Genomic DNA, 15,394 nt, shown 5'->3' on the forward strand with positions numbered 1-15,394 from the left:
TTAATTAATAAAACTGAGAAATGCTTCCACACATCACCCTTTCATACCTTTCTTGCTTTGGTTTCTTACACTTTCACTGAAGCTTCAACCACTTTCACCCGTTACATGCCACCTGACCAGCCACCTTTAGATTTTTGACTTTGATTTCAACTTGTACAGTAACTGCTGCCGTCACTGCTCACATAACAACTGACCTGTGGTGCTTTTTATTAGTGTAGATTGTTTCTGTGTGAGTTGCAGAGTGTTGGAGATATTGGCTATAGAGATGTCTGCCTTCTCTCCAGTATAATGGAACTAGATGGCACACAGCTTGTGGTGCTAAAAAAATACATTTGAAAGCTTAACAGCAATGTCTCTTTCCGGAGATCATGACCTGGTTACTCAAGATAATCCACAGACCTTGTTGGGAGCAGCTTTATGTAGGAACTGTTTTCTTTCTATGTAGCTATATTTGCCAACCTTACACTGCCCAGAAGGAAGTGTACATTTACTGCTAGTTCATGTAGCACTGCTGAGCTACCTAACGTTACAGCTCAGCCAAGGAGGTTGCCATTAATGTTTATGTCTCGCACCATCACGAGCAAGAGCCTCTCGTCCATGAGTAGATGCACGCGTGATGATACGGTTGGCAGGTGTAGTTCAGTTCAATAGTTCCTACATGAAACTGCTCACAACAAGGTCTGTGGATTATCTTCAGTAACCAGGTCATGATCTCCGGAAAGTGACATTGCTGTTGAGTTTTTCAAATGTATTTTTCTGGCACTTTGAGCACCACAATCTGAGTACCATTTACTTCCATTATACTCAAGAGAAGACAGTAAGCTCTACAGTTGATATCTCCAACACTCGGCAACTCACACCAAAACAATCTAGACTGATAAACAGCACTACAGGTAAGAGGAAAAATATATATTTTTGATTTTGGGGTGAACTGTCCCTTTAACTTATCAGGGCTTGAATCATGTAGTATGGTGTAATGTTAGAGGCTGGTATAATAGCACCTCACATCTGGTATGAATCAGAGGTAATTATGCTGTTAAGTGGGTATACTCTAATCCCATCATCCACTAGGAGTCAACAGTGATTCAGCTGATAGGTGGATTTGCTCTGTATCATTCTGTGTGCTCTTGACAATGCTGCTGCTCAGATCTATTTACAAATTCCCATAAAGTGCCAAAATGGTGCTGGCTCTCTAATCCTGTGGGGCTGTATAACACTGTAATCAGTTTTTACTGCGTGTAGTAAAGTTATATGGCCACTGGCGATGCCAAACTGCCAAAGCAGCACTCTTTTAAAGGATGCTTCTCTGCTGCTCTTTGAGGTAGCAGACAGAGGATAAAGAAGGGAGAGAAAACAGATGACATGCCCCATTAACCAAGAGTCTGATTCATACCCACAACCTACTGAGTAAATTGCATGCATCTGATACACTAGGACATCCCCAAATCACTATTGTAAACATAAAACCCTTGTAGAACGAATCATTAAGGCAGCTGGAGTATCCTTTTAAAAAGGAGAGGTCGTTTTAAACTAAGTTTGCTTGAAATGTAACCCAGTATTAATAGCAAAGGAGTCTTTTTAGGTGGCACAATACAGTGTACAGATATATTATCCTAAGTTCTGTTTGTAATATTATTATACTTATTACAAATAATATTATAATTATACTTCTGGGGTGGACTTCCCCTTTTAGTGCTCCCCTCACCTGGCATTTTACATTTCTGCAAACTACAGATACATTACATTTGCATATTATTATATGAAAATGTAATGAAACTTAACATGTCAGCGATGTTGTTGTTCAGATAGAGCACAAAAACTACTCTGTTATAGTTAGTAAAAGATAAAGTTTCGGCTTAAAATACCAGGTTTTGGTCTCACAATACAGTCATAAATGCAGCAATGTCTCCGAAAACATTTTCTGCTTTTTAATCACTATATACCCCCTTCAAAAACAGCAATGGGGTGCTATAAAACACCCATGTTTGGTGCCTTTAAACTGCTGGAAACACAGCAATGGCTCACAAAATCACTACCAGTTTTGTTGTTTGCTGGTCTCAAATAGTGGTCTGCAGTGATCTGCACCTTGGCAGGTGTTTCACTGAGGTTACATGCCATCCCCTCCACTTCCCGATTACAATGTCAGTTTATATACACTTTAAAAACACTGACATGATAGATATAAAACGTAAAAATGTAATGTATTTGTGGTTTGTTCTGGCGACTGGGCTGCCCTGCCTGTGTGACCCAGGCTGTTGGCCAGGCTTGTTTTGGAAACTACAAAATTGTAACCCCACTGATCCATCTTGCCTCCATCTCCCAATACAACTTTGATTCTTTATTTTTTCTTCCTTTTACCCATTTATTTATTCACACCCTCACACACATACATATATGTATATGTAAACAAACATACTTACCCCAACCAAACACACAACACAGACTCACCTCACTACCCATGTAGGTAGTGAAAGAGTTGTTGCATCTGTTGTTTTCTCCACATGTGGTTGTGGTGTTCTTGCTGGATGTTGTTGCTGTTTTAATGAAAGCTCAGTTTGGGTAGCCACAAGCTTTTAAGGGTTTGCTGGAGATGTTTGTGCTCCATTTCTTTCAACTAAGTACATGTACCGGAAGTGTAGACGCTTTCAAGAGAACAACAGAACCCTCATTATTATGTCATGCAAATGTTTGATTTTCTTGTTTTATTTGGCATCATTTTTACCTTAAGTGTAAATTCAGCCCCTCTCTAAATTATGTTCTGGTCCTGTTTTAAGAGTGAATTAACAAATCAAGATGCTGAGCAGGATCAGAATAATAATCCGGTTTACTGCTAAGTAAGTTTTCGCATACAAGTAACACACATAGTGCAGAAACAGACATAAAAGGAAAATTATAATAAAGACATGAAAAGATACTATGAAATAGGAACTGTATGTCTGAATAAAAATGAAAGAGTAGTGCTGTTTTTAGAAGTTGTACTTTGGGCAGCAATGTGCATTGTCCAAGGACTGAACTGAGGCCCACAGTACAAAGTTAAAATTACATTACAAAGTATAAAAGTATAAAAAGGATGTGCAGTTCACATCACAGTATTTTGTAAAATGTAAATAAAATACAATCATAAGATCCTCTTTCATCAGACTTTAAAGCTATCATTATACAAACAGTATACATTCACACCTTGCACCATATTTGCTGTCCTGTATCCTCAACAGCAGTCTTCATTGAAAGCAGCAGCTCCATCAGCAAGCTAAACTGCACATTCAGAAGCCTAAAAACAAGCAGATAGAATTTCAATTTCAGTGAAAATCGTCGATTTCCTGAAGCCAGACTCGCATCTGCATTAACATGCAGAGAGCAGGCCAGAGCCAGTCTGCTATTGGTGTGTGTTTGTCTACAACTCTGCAATTATGAGAGGCGGGTGAGCAAAATCCCAGTGGAGCAAATCAGTGTCTCTGTTTATCACAATATCTACCTACAGATACACACACACACACACACACACACACACACACACACACACACACACACAGAGCGCCAGTGCAGTTTGTGTCAGTATGCATACAATACGGAGGTGAGTACATACGCATACACATTTTCCATTGTGTCAGTTTTAATCCGTAATTCCAGTCAAAATCATACAAGGTCGTTTTTTTTATGATTCATGTTGTTTTAAAAGTGTTTATTTCTATCTTTGACTAAAGTCAAGGTTACACAATAGGGGAAAAAGTGTGTGTGTGTGTGTGTGTGTGTGTGTGTGTGTGTGTGTGTGAGCGCACCCTCTTTAAACTTGATAATGGTCTTGTAGCATAGCAGGGAGATCAAGCCTTGTAGCCTGAGATTAATTAAAGTTGATTGTAGATAATAATTAAGAATTCATTCTGCATACTGATAAGCTGTCATTAATTTCCAGCACAAGTCTTTCCCCTCTCGTCACTCAAAGAAACTTCCGCGTGTGTGCGCACGTATGTGTGGTTGGAAACATTTCCTTTACCCAGGTGACGGTAGCACGTTTCTCTCGACTTACTTTGTTCATTAAAGTAATGAGCGCTCCTGTCGGATGGGAACTTGGTTTGAATCCTGACCTAGTGTTAGGAAAACAGAACTCTAGCAGATATTAAAACAGCCCTGATTGGTTGAAGCACATGACAGATGATTATTAATATCATCAACAGCACCTGGGAGAAGTTATTAAAGAGCTGATTGCAGCATTCAATCACTGCTTATTATTTTGGTGTTATTACATTGTGTGATTGATTTGTGACTTTGTAGTAGTGATGTAGTGAGAAGTGAGTAGGGGTTGATTGTATGGATAATTGATTGAAGACTGCAGTTTTGAGAGTCACATTCTCCCAGGTAAACTGTAATTTAGATTGGATTGTCAGTGTTGGTGAAGCTATTTTGAAAATATACCTTTGCAAGCTACTAATTACTTTACACTGGAAGAAGGTGAACTTCAACAAAGCTGCCCTCAGGATAAAATGTAGTTTGGTCAACCAAAGCTACTTCGAGAAAGTAGCTCAAACTACTTTGTAAAAAAAAAAAAAAGATCATCTTGACAGTTTACATGGGATTTGAAATTATAACAAAATATAATACAGAAAAGTCACATGCCAGCAAAAAAGCACAGTTGAGTTAAATGCAAAAAGTGCCCACTTATTCACAGGTCATACAAAAAAGTTAACCAAGAACCACTTTGGAAATACGTGTTTTTAGCAATGCTTTTAAGGGCTGTCCTCTGGGACTTTGTGTCATGATACTCTTTTGAGTTGTTGTGCTTTTAAATCCCTAATAAAAATAATAGAAAAAAGGGAAAGAAAAGAAAATACCCCACTACTCATGACAGAATGCTCAACTTTAGATGTCTCTTCCTGTGCTCCGTATAAGATTGTCTGTAGTTTCAGTAATTTACTATACAAAAAAAAATAAAAAAGTAATTTATCTTCTTGAATCACCATGCAAATACAAATGTAGTAGAACCATTAGCAAACTACTGCAACATGTTGTTTCAGCAGTGACCAACATATATTAAAAAGGTGGCTAACTCAGTAGAGACTGTCCTCTCAAGAGAAACAACAGCACTGGTCATTTGCTAAAATGATTGAAATAACTCATGTTTGCTTAAAGAAGACCATATGTGGCAGTAAGAATTATGAACGTTGTCAAGCGTGACGTTGTAGCATTCCGAAGAACTCTTAGGTAGGACATTGTGGTACAGTTGGACGATATGGATAAAATCAAATATCACAATATATTTTATCAAATAGCACAATAACGATATTGTAGGGCTGACTCTTGGTACTTTCACCAAATATTTTAACATTGAGATTTTTGATACATTAAATAATCAACAGTAACATTGCTAGAATGACTGAGTGGGTAAAGCCAAATAATTGAACAGCTATAACAGTCTGATAAGTTTAGAAAATTACATCACTTTACTGTAATGCAGCCTTTAAAGCCAGGAAAACACTTATTATATCTAAAATCTAAGACAATATCTAGTCTCAGACAACATCTAGTCTCATACCACGATATAGTATCACACCACAATAGGGCTGGGGAATATATCCCAAGCCTTGTTGTTGTGGTGTATTTTGGGTCAACAAAGCCAGAGACTTGGACACTGGAGCCCACGGTTCAAATTTCATCCCTTACAGACAAAAAAATGAATTGAAAGCATTTTGTCTGATAGTGAAAGTAAAGATGCCTGGGTTGATTGTGGTTTGTTATCTGGTTGCTGGTGGATTGTGAAAGGAGGATGAGAAATTGATTTGGTCAGGCATGTCTCAGATCAACATGAAGCCATGTGCAGTTAGCGTGAGACAGTCCCAAAACACTTGTGTGAGACTGGAGTACGACACAAGCTTTGTTAAGAAAAAACACAAATGTATTGCTTCTGTCTGACTGACACAGTCTGGATGTAAAGGTGCTGTGAAGTACACGCCAGCTGGCATTACGAGCATTGATAGTATAAATCATCAATCCTACAATCCATGATTTCTTACACTGTAATCAAACATACACAGTGAACCTCAAAAGGCAGTTTGTGTATTTAACCTTTGTGTGAATGCCATTTTGATGACTGTGTAACAGGTTGTTTAGCGTCTGCTGGATATATTTCTTTGCAAAAGCTGGTCAAAGGTGCATGAAAACAATATACATTCATTACAGTGTTGAGATGCCACCACAGCAATGACCCTAAGACCCTCCACCATTGAAGTAGGAGGCAGCATAAAACCAGAGTTACATATGACTGTGATATAGTAATATCTCTGTTGTCTAATGGTATATATCATATTACATCTCTCCTATTACTCAACCCTGTGGGTGGAAGGCTGTCCATCAATAGGTGGTCATGGGTTCAAAGAGAGTCACAGGCATTATTTTTGTATTATTTTGCATTGTGATGTATCACCTCCTCACCTTTCCATTGGATCTTTAATAAGAGAGCTCAGAAGTGAAAGTGGTAGTTTACAGAAAGAGGCTCGTCCATGTGTTTCCCTGCTCTCCACTGGAGCTGGATACAAATCATTGAGCGAGAGAGGGGGAGGAAAGAAAAGAAAAAGCCAGAACTTTGAGCAAAAATAGTCTCTAATGCCTCCCTGCTTGGGATTCAGTGTTGCAGCAGAAGGATTGTGGGTAAGCCATAGTAACTGACGGATGTCCTGTCCAGGGGCTGTGCTTGAACTAAGCTAAACTAAGCCTCTGAGCCACCTTGGTGTGAACGAGGCTTTCTTGCCCCAAATCTTCCACTGCAACCCACCTAAAGTTCACCAGGAATTCCCTCACCTATCCACTTGTAATTCATCCTGCACAGCAGGGTAAGCAAAATCAAATAGTGTGAAAAGGCTTTCGTTACAAAATGTTAACAGTGGCAGCCCTGTAACCTCTCATGCTCGTCATCCCTCACTCTGCTATTTCCCCTGCTTTTCATAGATCCTCACACACACACAGTCAGGAGAATAGAATCTATTTTACATCTGGATCTCCTCCTATTGCAGCAAACGCTGTATTTATCCGTTTATTTAGTCTTGGCCCAACTCAGCACCCTACTTTCTACATCTGGACCTCCTCCCACTGTGTACACAACCTCCACCTGTCAGGCAAAGTGGCCAAAAGAGCTCTTCTGACTTATATCTTCTCTCTATATGCTTCCCCCAACCATCCACCCTGCCTCTGCCTTTTTTCCACCATGTCTCTTTTCACCCCTGCAGAACCTCCAGGTGGCTCTGGCTGAACACCAGGGGGAGGTGGACTACCTAACATCAGCTGTGGAGCAGGTCTTCCAGAAAGCTCCACCAGACATCAGCCAAAAGTGAGACATGGAAAATAACAGAGTGCTATGTAATCCACTGAAGGAAAGTTTGACACAAGAATGAATTTGGTGCATTGGACATGTGGGATATGCTGGTAGTATTTTGGTTTTGGGAGCATTCTTTGGACATGTATACAGCAAATTCAGAATATATGTTTTAACTGGGGATTTTACCACATTGAGGGAAACACTGCCTCTTGCCTCTGTGCTTTGACATGAATGTGTTGCACACAAACCAACTGTTTGCAAGGCTGAGGTAGAAATGCATGCCCAAAAGAAAAGCCCACATTTCTGGTCTGAAGGAGAAACACACCTACTTTTAAACTTCATGAAAGACGGATATCAACAGGCTTTTTTGGTATGCTAAAATATTGCAAGGATGAGCTTCTCAAGGAGGTGATTAGAGAAATTAAAGAGGGAAGCTGTGTTCTCATGGTCAAACAAGTCCGCCACTGGTGGAAAACTTTGTAAATGTCCTGGCACAAGGGAGAGCTGTTTCCTTATTTTGATATTTTTGGAGTATGCACAGATGCATGTAAATCAGAATATTAGAAGGAGTATTCATTTTTATTAGCATTCTAAACAGCGTATTAGGAATGAAGACGCAAGCCAATAAGCCTCTTCGATTTTCTGCAGGTATCGTATAGAAATGGATGCCGTCATGGCGCGTTGGAGACGACTTGGCACCACGCTGGCAGACAACGCCCAGAGAATACAGGAGCTCATGGCCAAACTGATGCAGTTTGAGGTGCGACTGATCACAGGGAGTATGATTCGTTGCTAGATCTGCTCATGGACATATCTTTATTTTAATACCCATTTCTTTTCTGTTGACCAGAATGATGTAAAGACTTTAAAGAAGTGGATGGCAGATGTGGATGTATTTCTGAATGAGGAATGGCCGGCGCTGGGAGACTCTGAAGCTCTGGAGAAACAGTTAGAGCAGTGCACAGTAAGGAAATCATGCATCTTGACATTACTTGACATTAAACTATTGTTTCTCACCATGAAGTTCCTTTTTTTCCTCAGAAATTTCTTGGAATAAAAATGCCTCAGGGAATTCATAAAATATCCCAGAGTCTATAAAATATCTCTCAGTGAAGTAAAAAGGCAATTGAAACTGAGCAAGCACCTTTTTTTCATGACTTTTTTCATGACTACTTGTAAAGAAATTAAAGGTTTCTCATTAAGACTGGAATTATGATGGTAATAATTTCACCTGCGTAACCTCTGTCCTGCACTGTGATTGGTTAGGCTCTGGTGAACGACATCCACACCATCCAACCCAGTGTCAACGGCATCAATGAAGTGGGTCTGTACCTAAAGAAAGAGGCCGAGCCACCGTTTGCCATCCACATCCAGAAAGAACTAGACGAGCTCAACGGCCAGTGGGAGATGGTCTGCAAACAGGTGTGTAACCTTCATCCAGAGGATGTTTTTTCCTGCTTTAATGTGTACATGTAACCTTGAGTGTTTGCATTGCTATGTGGGATTTTCTTCTCTGTCTAGGCCTACGCTAAGAAGTCTGCTCTGAAAGGCGGCCTTGATAAGACCATGGCTCTGAGGAAGGAAATGCAGGAGATGCAAGAATGGATCAACCAGGCAGAGGAAGACTACCTGGAGAGAGATTTCACATACAAGACACCTGAAGAGCTTCGCAAGGCCGTGGAGGAGCTCAAGGTGTGTGCGTGAACAGAACATGCAGTACATTTCTATCCCCTTCGCTTGTGGCTAAACTGATACGGGTCAGTACCAATACCAAAATCTTGAGCATTTCAGCAAGCATTCACCCGCCACCAGGTAGTCAAGTCCTCTATCCTTTACTTTTTTGCTCTCTCATTCAGTCAACCAGTCAAGCAATTTACCTTTCACATGAAATCATGAGACACATTTACAGTGAAATGTTTTCCCATCAGTCTCTTCAATGTATATATGTGTGTGACTGGGCAGACCTTGGCAGCGTCTTCATTTAGGATCCAAGTGGCTGAGGATAGAAGCTCGTCCTGAGCCTCTTAGCACTGGCTTGGAATATTCGGTTCCTTCTTCCCGACCTTGGCAGGGAGAAAAGGCAGTTATCCCTGTGGCTGGGATCTTTAATGATTCTCCAGGCCTTATTTTTGTGGCTATTTTTTTTTTTTTTTGAAGGTTATGACCACTGTTCCTACGGTGGCAAGTTTACACAGAGTAGTCGACTGTAACCATAAAATGAAAGGATGTGTTGCTGCCTTTTCATCTTTACTAGTTAACAGCTGGCTGAAGACTGATAAAAAAATAATTTGATTCACTTTGCTGCTCAAAGTCTACCGCCGGCAACTACCGGCAACTTTATAGTACATAACTCAATGCATGAATTGACGTCATGAATCAGTCAACGCAACTTAAATGTCAATATGACAACAAACCACTCCATTTGTTTTTATTGTCTTTCTTGCATGACACACACTTTAGTAATAATTGGATCTTCAAGCGCTTGAAACAATGAAACACTATATGAATTTCAACCAGATTATTGTCTGTCCTTACTTGATGAAAAAAAGTGGCAGCAGCACCACACTCCCAGTCTGGGGTGAAACAGCCTCTGCCTTGCCTTTCTCATCCCTGAGCAGCGCCCGGGTCAGACCCTCAGTGATGTGGACACCAAGGTACTTGAAACTTTCCACCTCCTCCACCAAGGACCCGTTGACACTTCACTGTGTCTACAAAAAGTGAAATAATTTCTTTTCAACCCTGAACTACTTTATACTGATATTTCTCTCACTGAATATTTGTCCATTTTTACACCTGTGTACTTTTTCTTGTATTTTGGCTTTCTGGCAGCCCTTACTCTTTTAAACTGGCAGAATAATAATTTAGAATACTTTTCATACAGTCCCCTATTGAACTGAATATTGTCTGCCAGGTTTGAAAAGGTCTGCATGGTTTCATGGCTTGGACAGTCGTCTTTCCTTTTTCGCCAGGGTCATCCATATCTTCATTTAAATTGCCTGTGTATCTTAGCTGTAGTTCTGAATATGTAGAGTTTGCTGGAGCCCTGTTTGGATTTCCCTGACATGTGGGCCTATTCATTAAAATCATGATCTTGGTCTTCTCTATATTCACAGCAGAGGCCCACATCTGACCAACTTTATGCAACTGCTTTGCTCTGTCACTCTCTTCTGATCCCGGTTAATTCCAGGTCGATAACGCCCCCGTCTGCTGCCTCTCTTGTCATTGTTGAAGTTGAAAACCAGCTCTCTTTCTTTCTTTTTTTGGCCCTCTCTTTATCTCCTCCCCTCACTCACTGCTTCGAATCTGTTTTTTCAAACCCCCTCTCCACTCTCGTTCCCTCCGCTCTTCAATTTTGTATAAAATTGCATCAATTCTCCTATTCAGGGCTGTACATTTTTGAGCTTTCATAACTTTAATGCAATGTGTTTGTGATGTAAATTTATTTGCTTTTTGATATACCCAAAAAGCCTTGGCAGTAGTAGTCCCCTTCCATTCACCCGTGTGCCTGAAAAACTTTGCTTGAGAGTCGAGTTGAAAATTAAAAATTGATTTCACTCTGCTTGCTCTCGCTAATCTCCCCCCTCCCACTCCTCCCTCCTTTCACCTCCTCTTCCTTTCCTCAACTCCCCCTTTCTACTCTGAGCTTAAAGGAAACTCCATTCGTGAATCCGTTCGCTCGCTTATTCTCTTAATCCCCCCGTCTCCTGCTCCCTCCCTCCCTCGTTTGGGAAAGTATTAGCTACACTCCTTCATTCATTGATTCGTTGGCTTACTTGCTCGCTCCGTCTCTCTCTGTCTCTTTACACTCGGTGGCTTTGTCAACAGAAGATACATTGATTCATTTGTTTGTGCATCCATCCCTCCATCCATTACACCCTCTCTTACTCTTTCTTTCTGTTCCTCTTGCTCTTTATCTCTTGCCACCTGTATCTCTTTTCTTTCACTGTCCACTTTCACTTTTAGGATTTTTATTGACACGACGAGACTTGTTCATGCTCACAAACTAAATCAGCTGAGATGCTAAAGTGTCTCCTGTTCAACTCATTTACTCTGTCTCTCCATCAGAGGGCCCAAGAAGAGGTCCACTCCAAGGAGTTAAAGGTCAAACTCCTGACTGACAGTGTCAACAGTTTCATCGCCAAAGCCCCACCCACTGCCCATGATGCCTTGCGGTCTGAATTGGACGTGCTGACGGCCAACTACCAGCGCCTGTGTAGCCGGCTGGATGGGAAATGTAAAACTCTGGAGGTACAAACTCTCTCTGCTCATTTAGAAGTGTTAATGGATAACCTCGGCATGCTTAAGTAATGACAAACTATTAAAAGGGGGAAAGGATGGGAGGGTGTGTTTGTGTGTGTGTGTGTGTGTGTGTGCCCAAGGTAAAAACACCCTTACATGATGTGTCAAGGCCGTAGTGCACACATACATCAGTGCCAGCTCTGGAGGGTATGTTGTTGTGTATGTGGGTAGATGACTGTGTGAGTGCACATAGTTTATTATAGATGAGCTGAGGGTAAAGGAGATCAGCCAAGCAACACCGTTTCAGGCTCTTTTTCTTGCATTTTAGATGTTACCTCATGACCTTCAAATTGTAAGTGTTATCAAAAACAAGTCAATTTGAATGAATGCTCAACGTTTTAATGTTTAATGTTCAGGCTGGAGGTGATAAATATGATGGAGATACAAGCTGGATAAATACATGTTAGCAGAAAATATTCCCTGTGAAAAGCATAGACAGTATATTCTATGGTTTGGAGGCAGAAATCGCAGAGGCGGATATCTGAAAGCTATTTGTATGGCCAGGTACCACTGTCATGGGATTTTTTGTCTTTTAATAATTTGTGTGTCTTTGAATAGGCTTATTAAAGTGCTTATTATGTAAAGTTTTTTTAGTTTCAGCAAAAGCAAATGGTGTATTATGTGCTCCTCAGATGGCCGTTCTTCCGACTTTGGTGTGTTCATGAGCTTTAAGTTGTAAACAGTATTACCGCTACAAAGAAGATGTGTTGTATTTTCTCTGCTCAGAGCGCTTAAACACACCTTGATAGTGTCGAGCAAAAGAAACTGATCAGGTGAGCCATGGCGTATGACTGGAAACTAATTTTTAAGATTATTATTATTTAAGATATAACTTGCACCTCAAAGATGGACAGATTGTTGGTCAGTAGCATTTGTGTAACATCATAGTAAGCTTACATAGCCCACCTAGGTAAAAGTTAAATGCTGAATCAATGCATTAAATTGAATATTTTATCTTTATTAATGTAAACTTATACATGATGACTGAGAATGTATTGAGAAGTTTTGTGGGACGGGCAGCACTAGAGTCAAACGTGCTTGTACTACAACAAAGTGTCATGAACATCAAAAAGACATTGCAAAAAGTGTCAAAGCAAGAACGTTTTGATCTGTTTACATGAATCAACTCAAAGGAATCAATACTGTAAAAAGAGTCAGTCCACCCATAAATACTCAGATGGAACTCAGGGCCCATCCTGAGGATGGCTGCAATGTTTCAAATGTGTTTACTGGAGAAAATCTTCCCTGTCTGAAGCTCAGTTACCGTTAGATTAGAATAATACATAAAGTTACTGCTGCTCTGTGATGTCCACCAAATGTTCTGCACAGTGCCTCTTATTTGGAGTTGCTTGTATTGTTCTTGCTGCTGTGTGATGGCTGCAGGTATTTCCAAGCTATTATCATGGTGTACAGGGTACAGATGACTCCAGCCCACGTCCTGGAGGGGGGGTCCATAGAAAGGTTTATGGTTGACCCTTAAATGATCAAGAACAGCAATTTACTTACTGACTTTTATCACTGACCATTCAGGTGTCTGCAGGTTCTCAAAGTCTTAAAATGTCTTCAGTTCAGTTATATAAATATTAGGCCTCAACAGTCATTAAATAGTCCTAAATGTGAATTTGTGAATTATAACACTTTATCTAATTTCATTTATCCATCTTTTAATTTCTTTTTGTCAAAATGAGTCAAGGTCTGCTGTTTAGAAGTCCACATTTTTAATGCTACAAATCTTTTAACCTACCACTTAACCTAATATTGTCATTTTACTTCACACTTGCCCTTTCCTGTTGGCAAAGTGTAGATTGATTTAACTCACTCTAATAACCATATTCCTAAATAAAACCCACCTCTGCACAGGACCACATTGACACTTCCTACCTTTATACTTACCTGCAATACTTGAACAACAAAAAGATCATTTGTCTAAAAATCAATCTTAAATTTCAGCCTTGAAATGTTAAAATGATCTTGAAAAGGTCTCAAAAAGCTGAAATTCGAGGAGCAGAGGGGCAAGTTTCTGGCTAAAAAAAAAAAAAAGTATGAAGAAGCACCAGGTATGTCTGGTGAAGCTGAACGTGAGGAGGTGGGGAGTTAATGTTAGGCAGGCTACCAAATAAAACTAGAGTGAAAATATTGGTGTTATATGACAATATAATAATGCTTCAAAGTTAGGCAACATTTTTACTCACAGTACATCAGATTTTCTGCAGAAGCCTGGGTTATATTTAGTGATCTAATCTTATTTTAATTCTTCTCCTCTCTACTACTGAGTCTTTTTTTTTACCCTCACACCCTCCCATTAACAGATACTTAATTTTTTATAGTTGTAATATCTGACGACATGTTTCTGATGAATGATGGGTGAAACATTTTGGGCAGGGAACACCCTTTCAGAAGGCGCATGACACAGAGCAAGAAAAGGAAAAGAGCCCCCTGTTAAAAATAATAATAATGATAATTGAAATAAGGCCTGACATCCAGACATTGTCCCGTCTGCAAAAGAAGCCTGTTCGGGCAGTGTGAGCACAAGTGGGTTTCTCTTCTAAGCTTTTGGCTTCATGAAAAGCTGCTGTCAAAATGTCTGTCCACTTGTTGATGCTATACACTACATGCTGCCACCAACGATGTCTTACAGCCATCAGCTGGTGCATTACAATGTTGGCTAACGCCTTTACAATTTGCTTTTTATGTGTTTGTGTGAAATCTGCTTTCTTTTGTTGAACATATTTCCAGATTTAGCTGCATTTTACATTCCGGGAAGCCAATTCAATCTTTTCAGCCAGACAGAGGCAACTGTTGCTAATTTGCAGGCAGAAACAAACTAATCAAACATGTTGATGTTGAACAGATGCTGCTATGACAGCCTGCGCCAAAGCTGAATACGTGAATAAAAAAAAAACCCAAACACCACGAGAAAGTGGCATCTATAGTTATCTGCTGCTACCTATCCTTGTCTCTCTCTTCTTCTCTCTTTGTGTTCCCTTGACGTGAGTCTCCTCCCTGTCTTTCCACTCTCCTTTGTGCCTCATTTTCTTGAGACATAATTACCTCTGCGTCTTGGCATTCTTGGTAATTCAACTTTATGGTTGAAGACACTCTATCTCTCTCACGGTTTGTCTTTTTCTGCTGATGTCCAGCTGTCTTTGTTGTTTGTTTGTTTGTTTTTTATCAATCAGTTCCTCTTCATCTCTGTCTGTACCTCCTGGTGATTGTGTTGTATATGTGTGTGTTTTGTAGGAGGTGTGGGCGTGTTGGTGTGAGTTGCTCTCCTACCTAGAGCAGGAGAATGCCTTCCTGGACCAGTTGGAGCAGAAACTGGATGAGACGGAAAACCTTCAAGGAGGCGCAGAGGAGCTGCAGGAGGCGCTGGATGTGAGTATGAAGAGAAGGAGAAATGAAGTGAACATGCATGCAGTGCACAAGTTTTATATTGCAGAGAAAATGCAAGAAGTTTTTATGATATAAAACGTGTCATAATGGGACTGGGGGGATAAGGAGGAGGCAGGTTCTGTTTTTCCCCTCTATAAAGCAGGAGGCAGGGATGCTCCTGCGTAGCTCCCACCCAGACCCTTGTGCTAAGGGTTTAGCCTTCTTAAATCCTGCAGAGCCGATCACATCAGTGATCCTATGTGTTTCCCTTGCGCCCTCACAGCAGTGCGCACAGCTGTTGGGCTCAGACAGCAGGACCGACTGTAGCCAACCTGGGACGTCTCCTCCCGCAAAGCAAAGCCGTGTCTTGCGCTAAACTGATTGGCTGTAAACATTTGTGTTTGTGCTTGAGACTAG

At 40.5% G+C, this 15,394-nt stretch overlaps 1 protein-coding gene across 12 annotated transcripts in view; it reads left to right on the plus strand.

Moving 5' to 3' along the window:
• dmd (dystrophin) overlaps positions 1-15,394 on the plus strand; it is a 360,279-nt gene that overhangs the window by 227,449 nt on the left and 117,436 nt on the right. For all 12 annotated transcript variants that reach the window (XM_049569632.1, XM_049569640.1, XM_049569631.1 and 9 more), the window contains 7 exons: positions 7,218-7,318; positions 7,955-8,066; positions 8,157-8,270; positions 8,573-8,728; positions 8,828-8,998; positions 11,372-11,554; positions 14,846-14,980. In XM_049569632.1, the coding sequence (XP_049425589.1) occupies positions 7,218-7,318; positions 7,955-8,066; positions 8,157-8,270; positions 8,573-8,728; positions 8,828-8,998; positions 11,372-11,554; positions 14,846-14,980 (972 nt within the window). The remainder of the gene's footprint in view (positions 1-7,217; positions 7,319-7,954; positions 8,067-8,156; positions 8,271-8,572; positions 8,729-8,827; positions 8,999-11,371; positions 11,555-14,845; positions 14,981-15,394) is intronic.

Source organism: Epinephelus fuscoguttatus, linkage group LG24, assembly GCF_011397635.1.
Source record: "Epinephelus fuscoguttatus linkage group LG24, E.fuscoguttatus.final_Chr_v1".
Taxonomy (NCBI): domain Eukaryota; kingdom Metazoa; phylum Chordata; class Actinopteri; order Perciformes; family Serranidae; genus Epinephelus; species Epinephelus fuscoguttatus.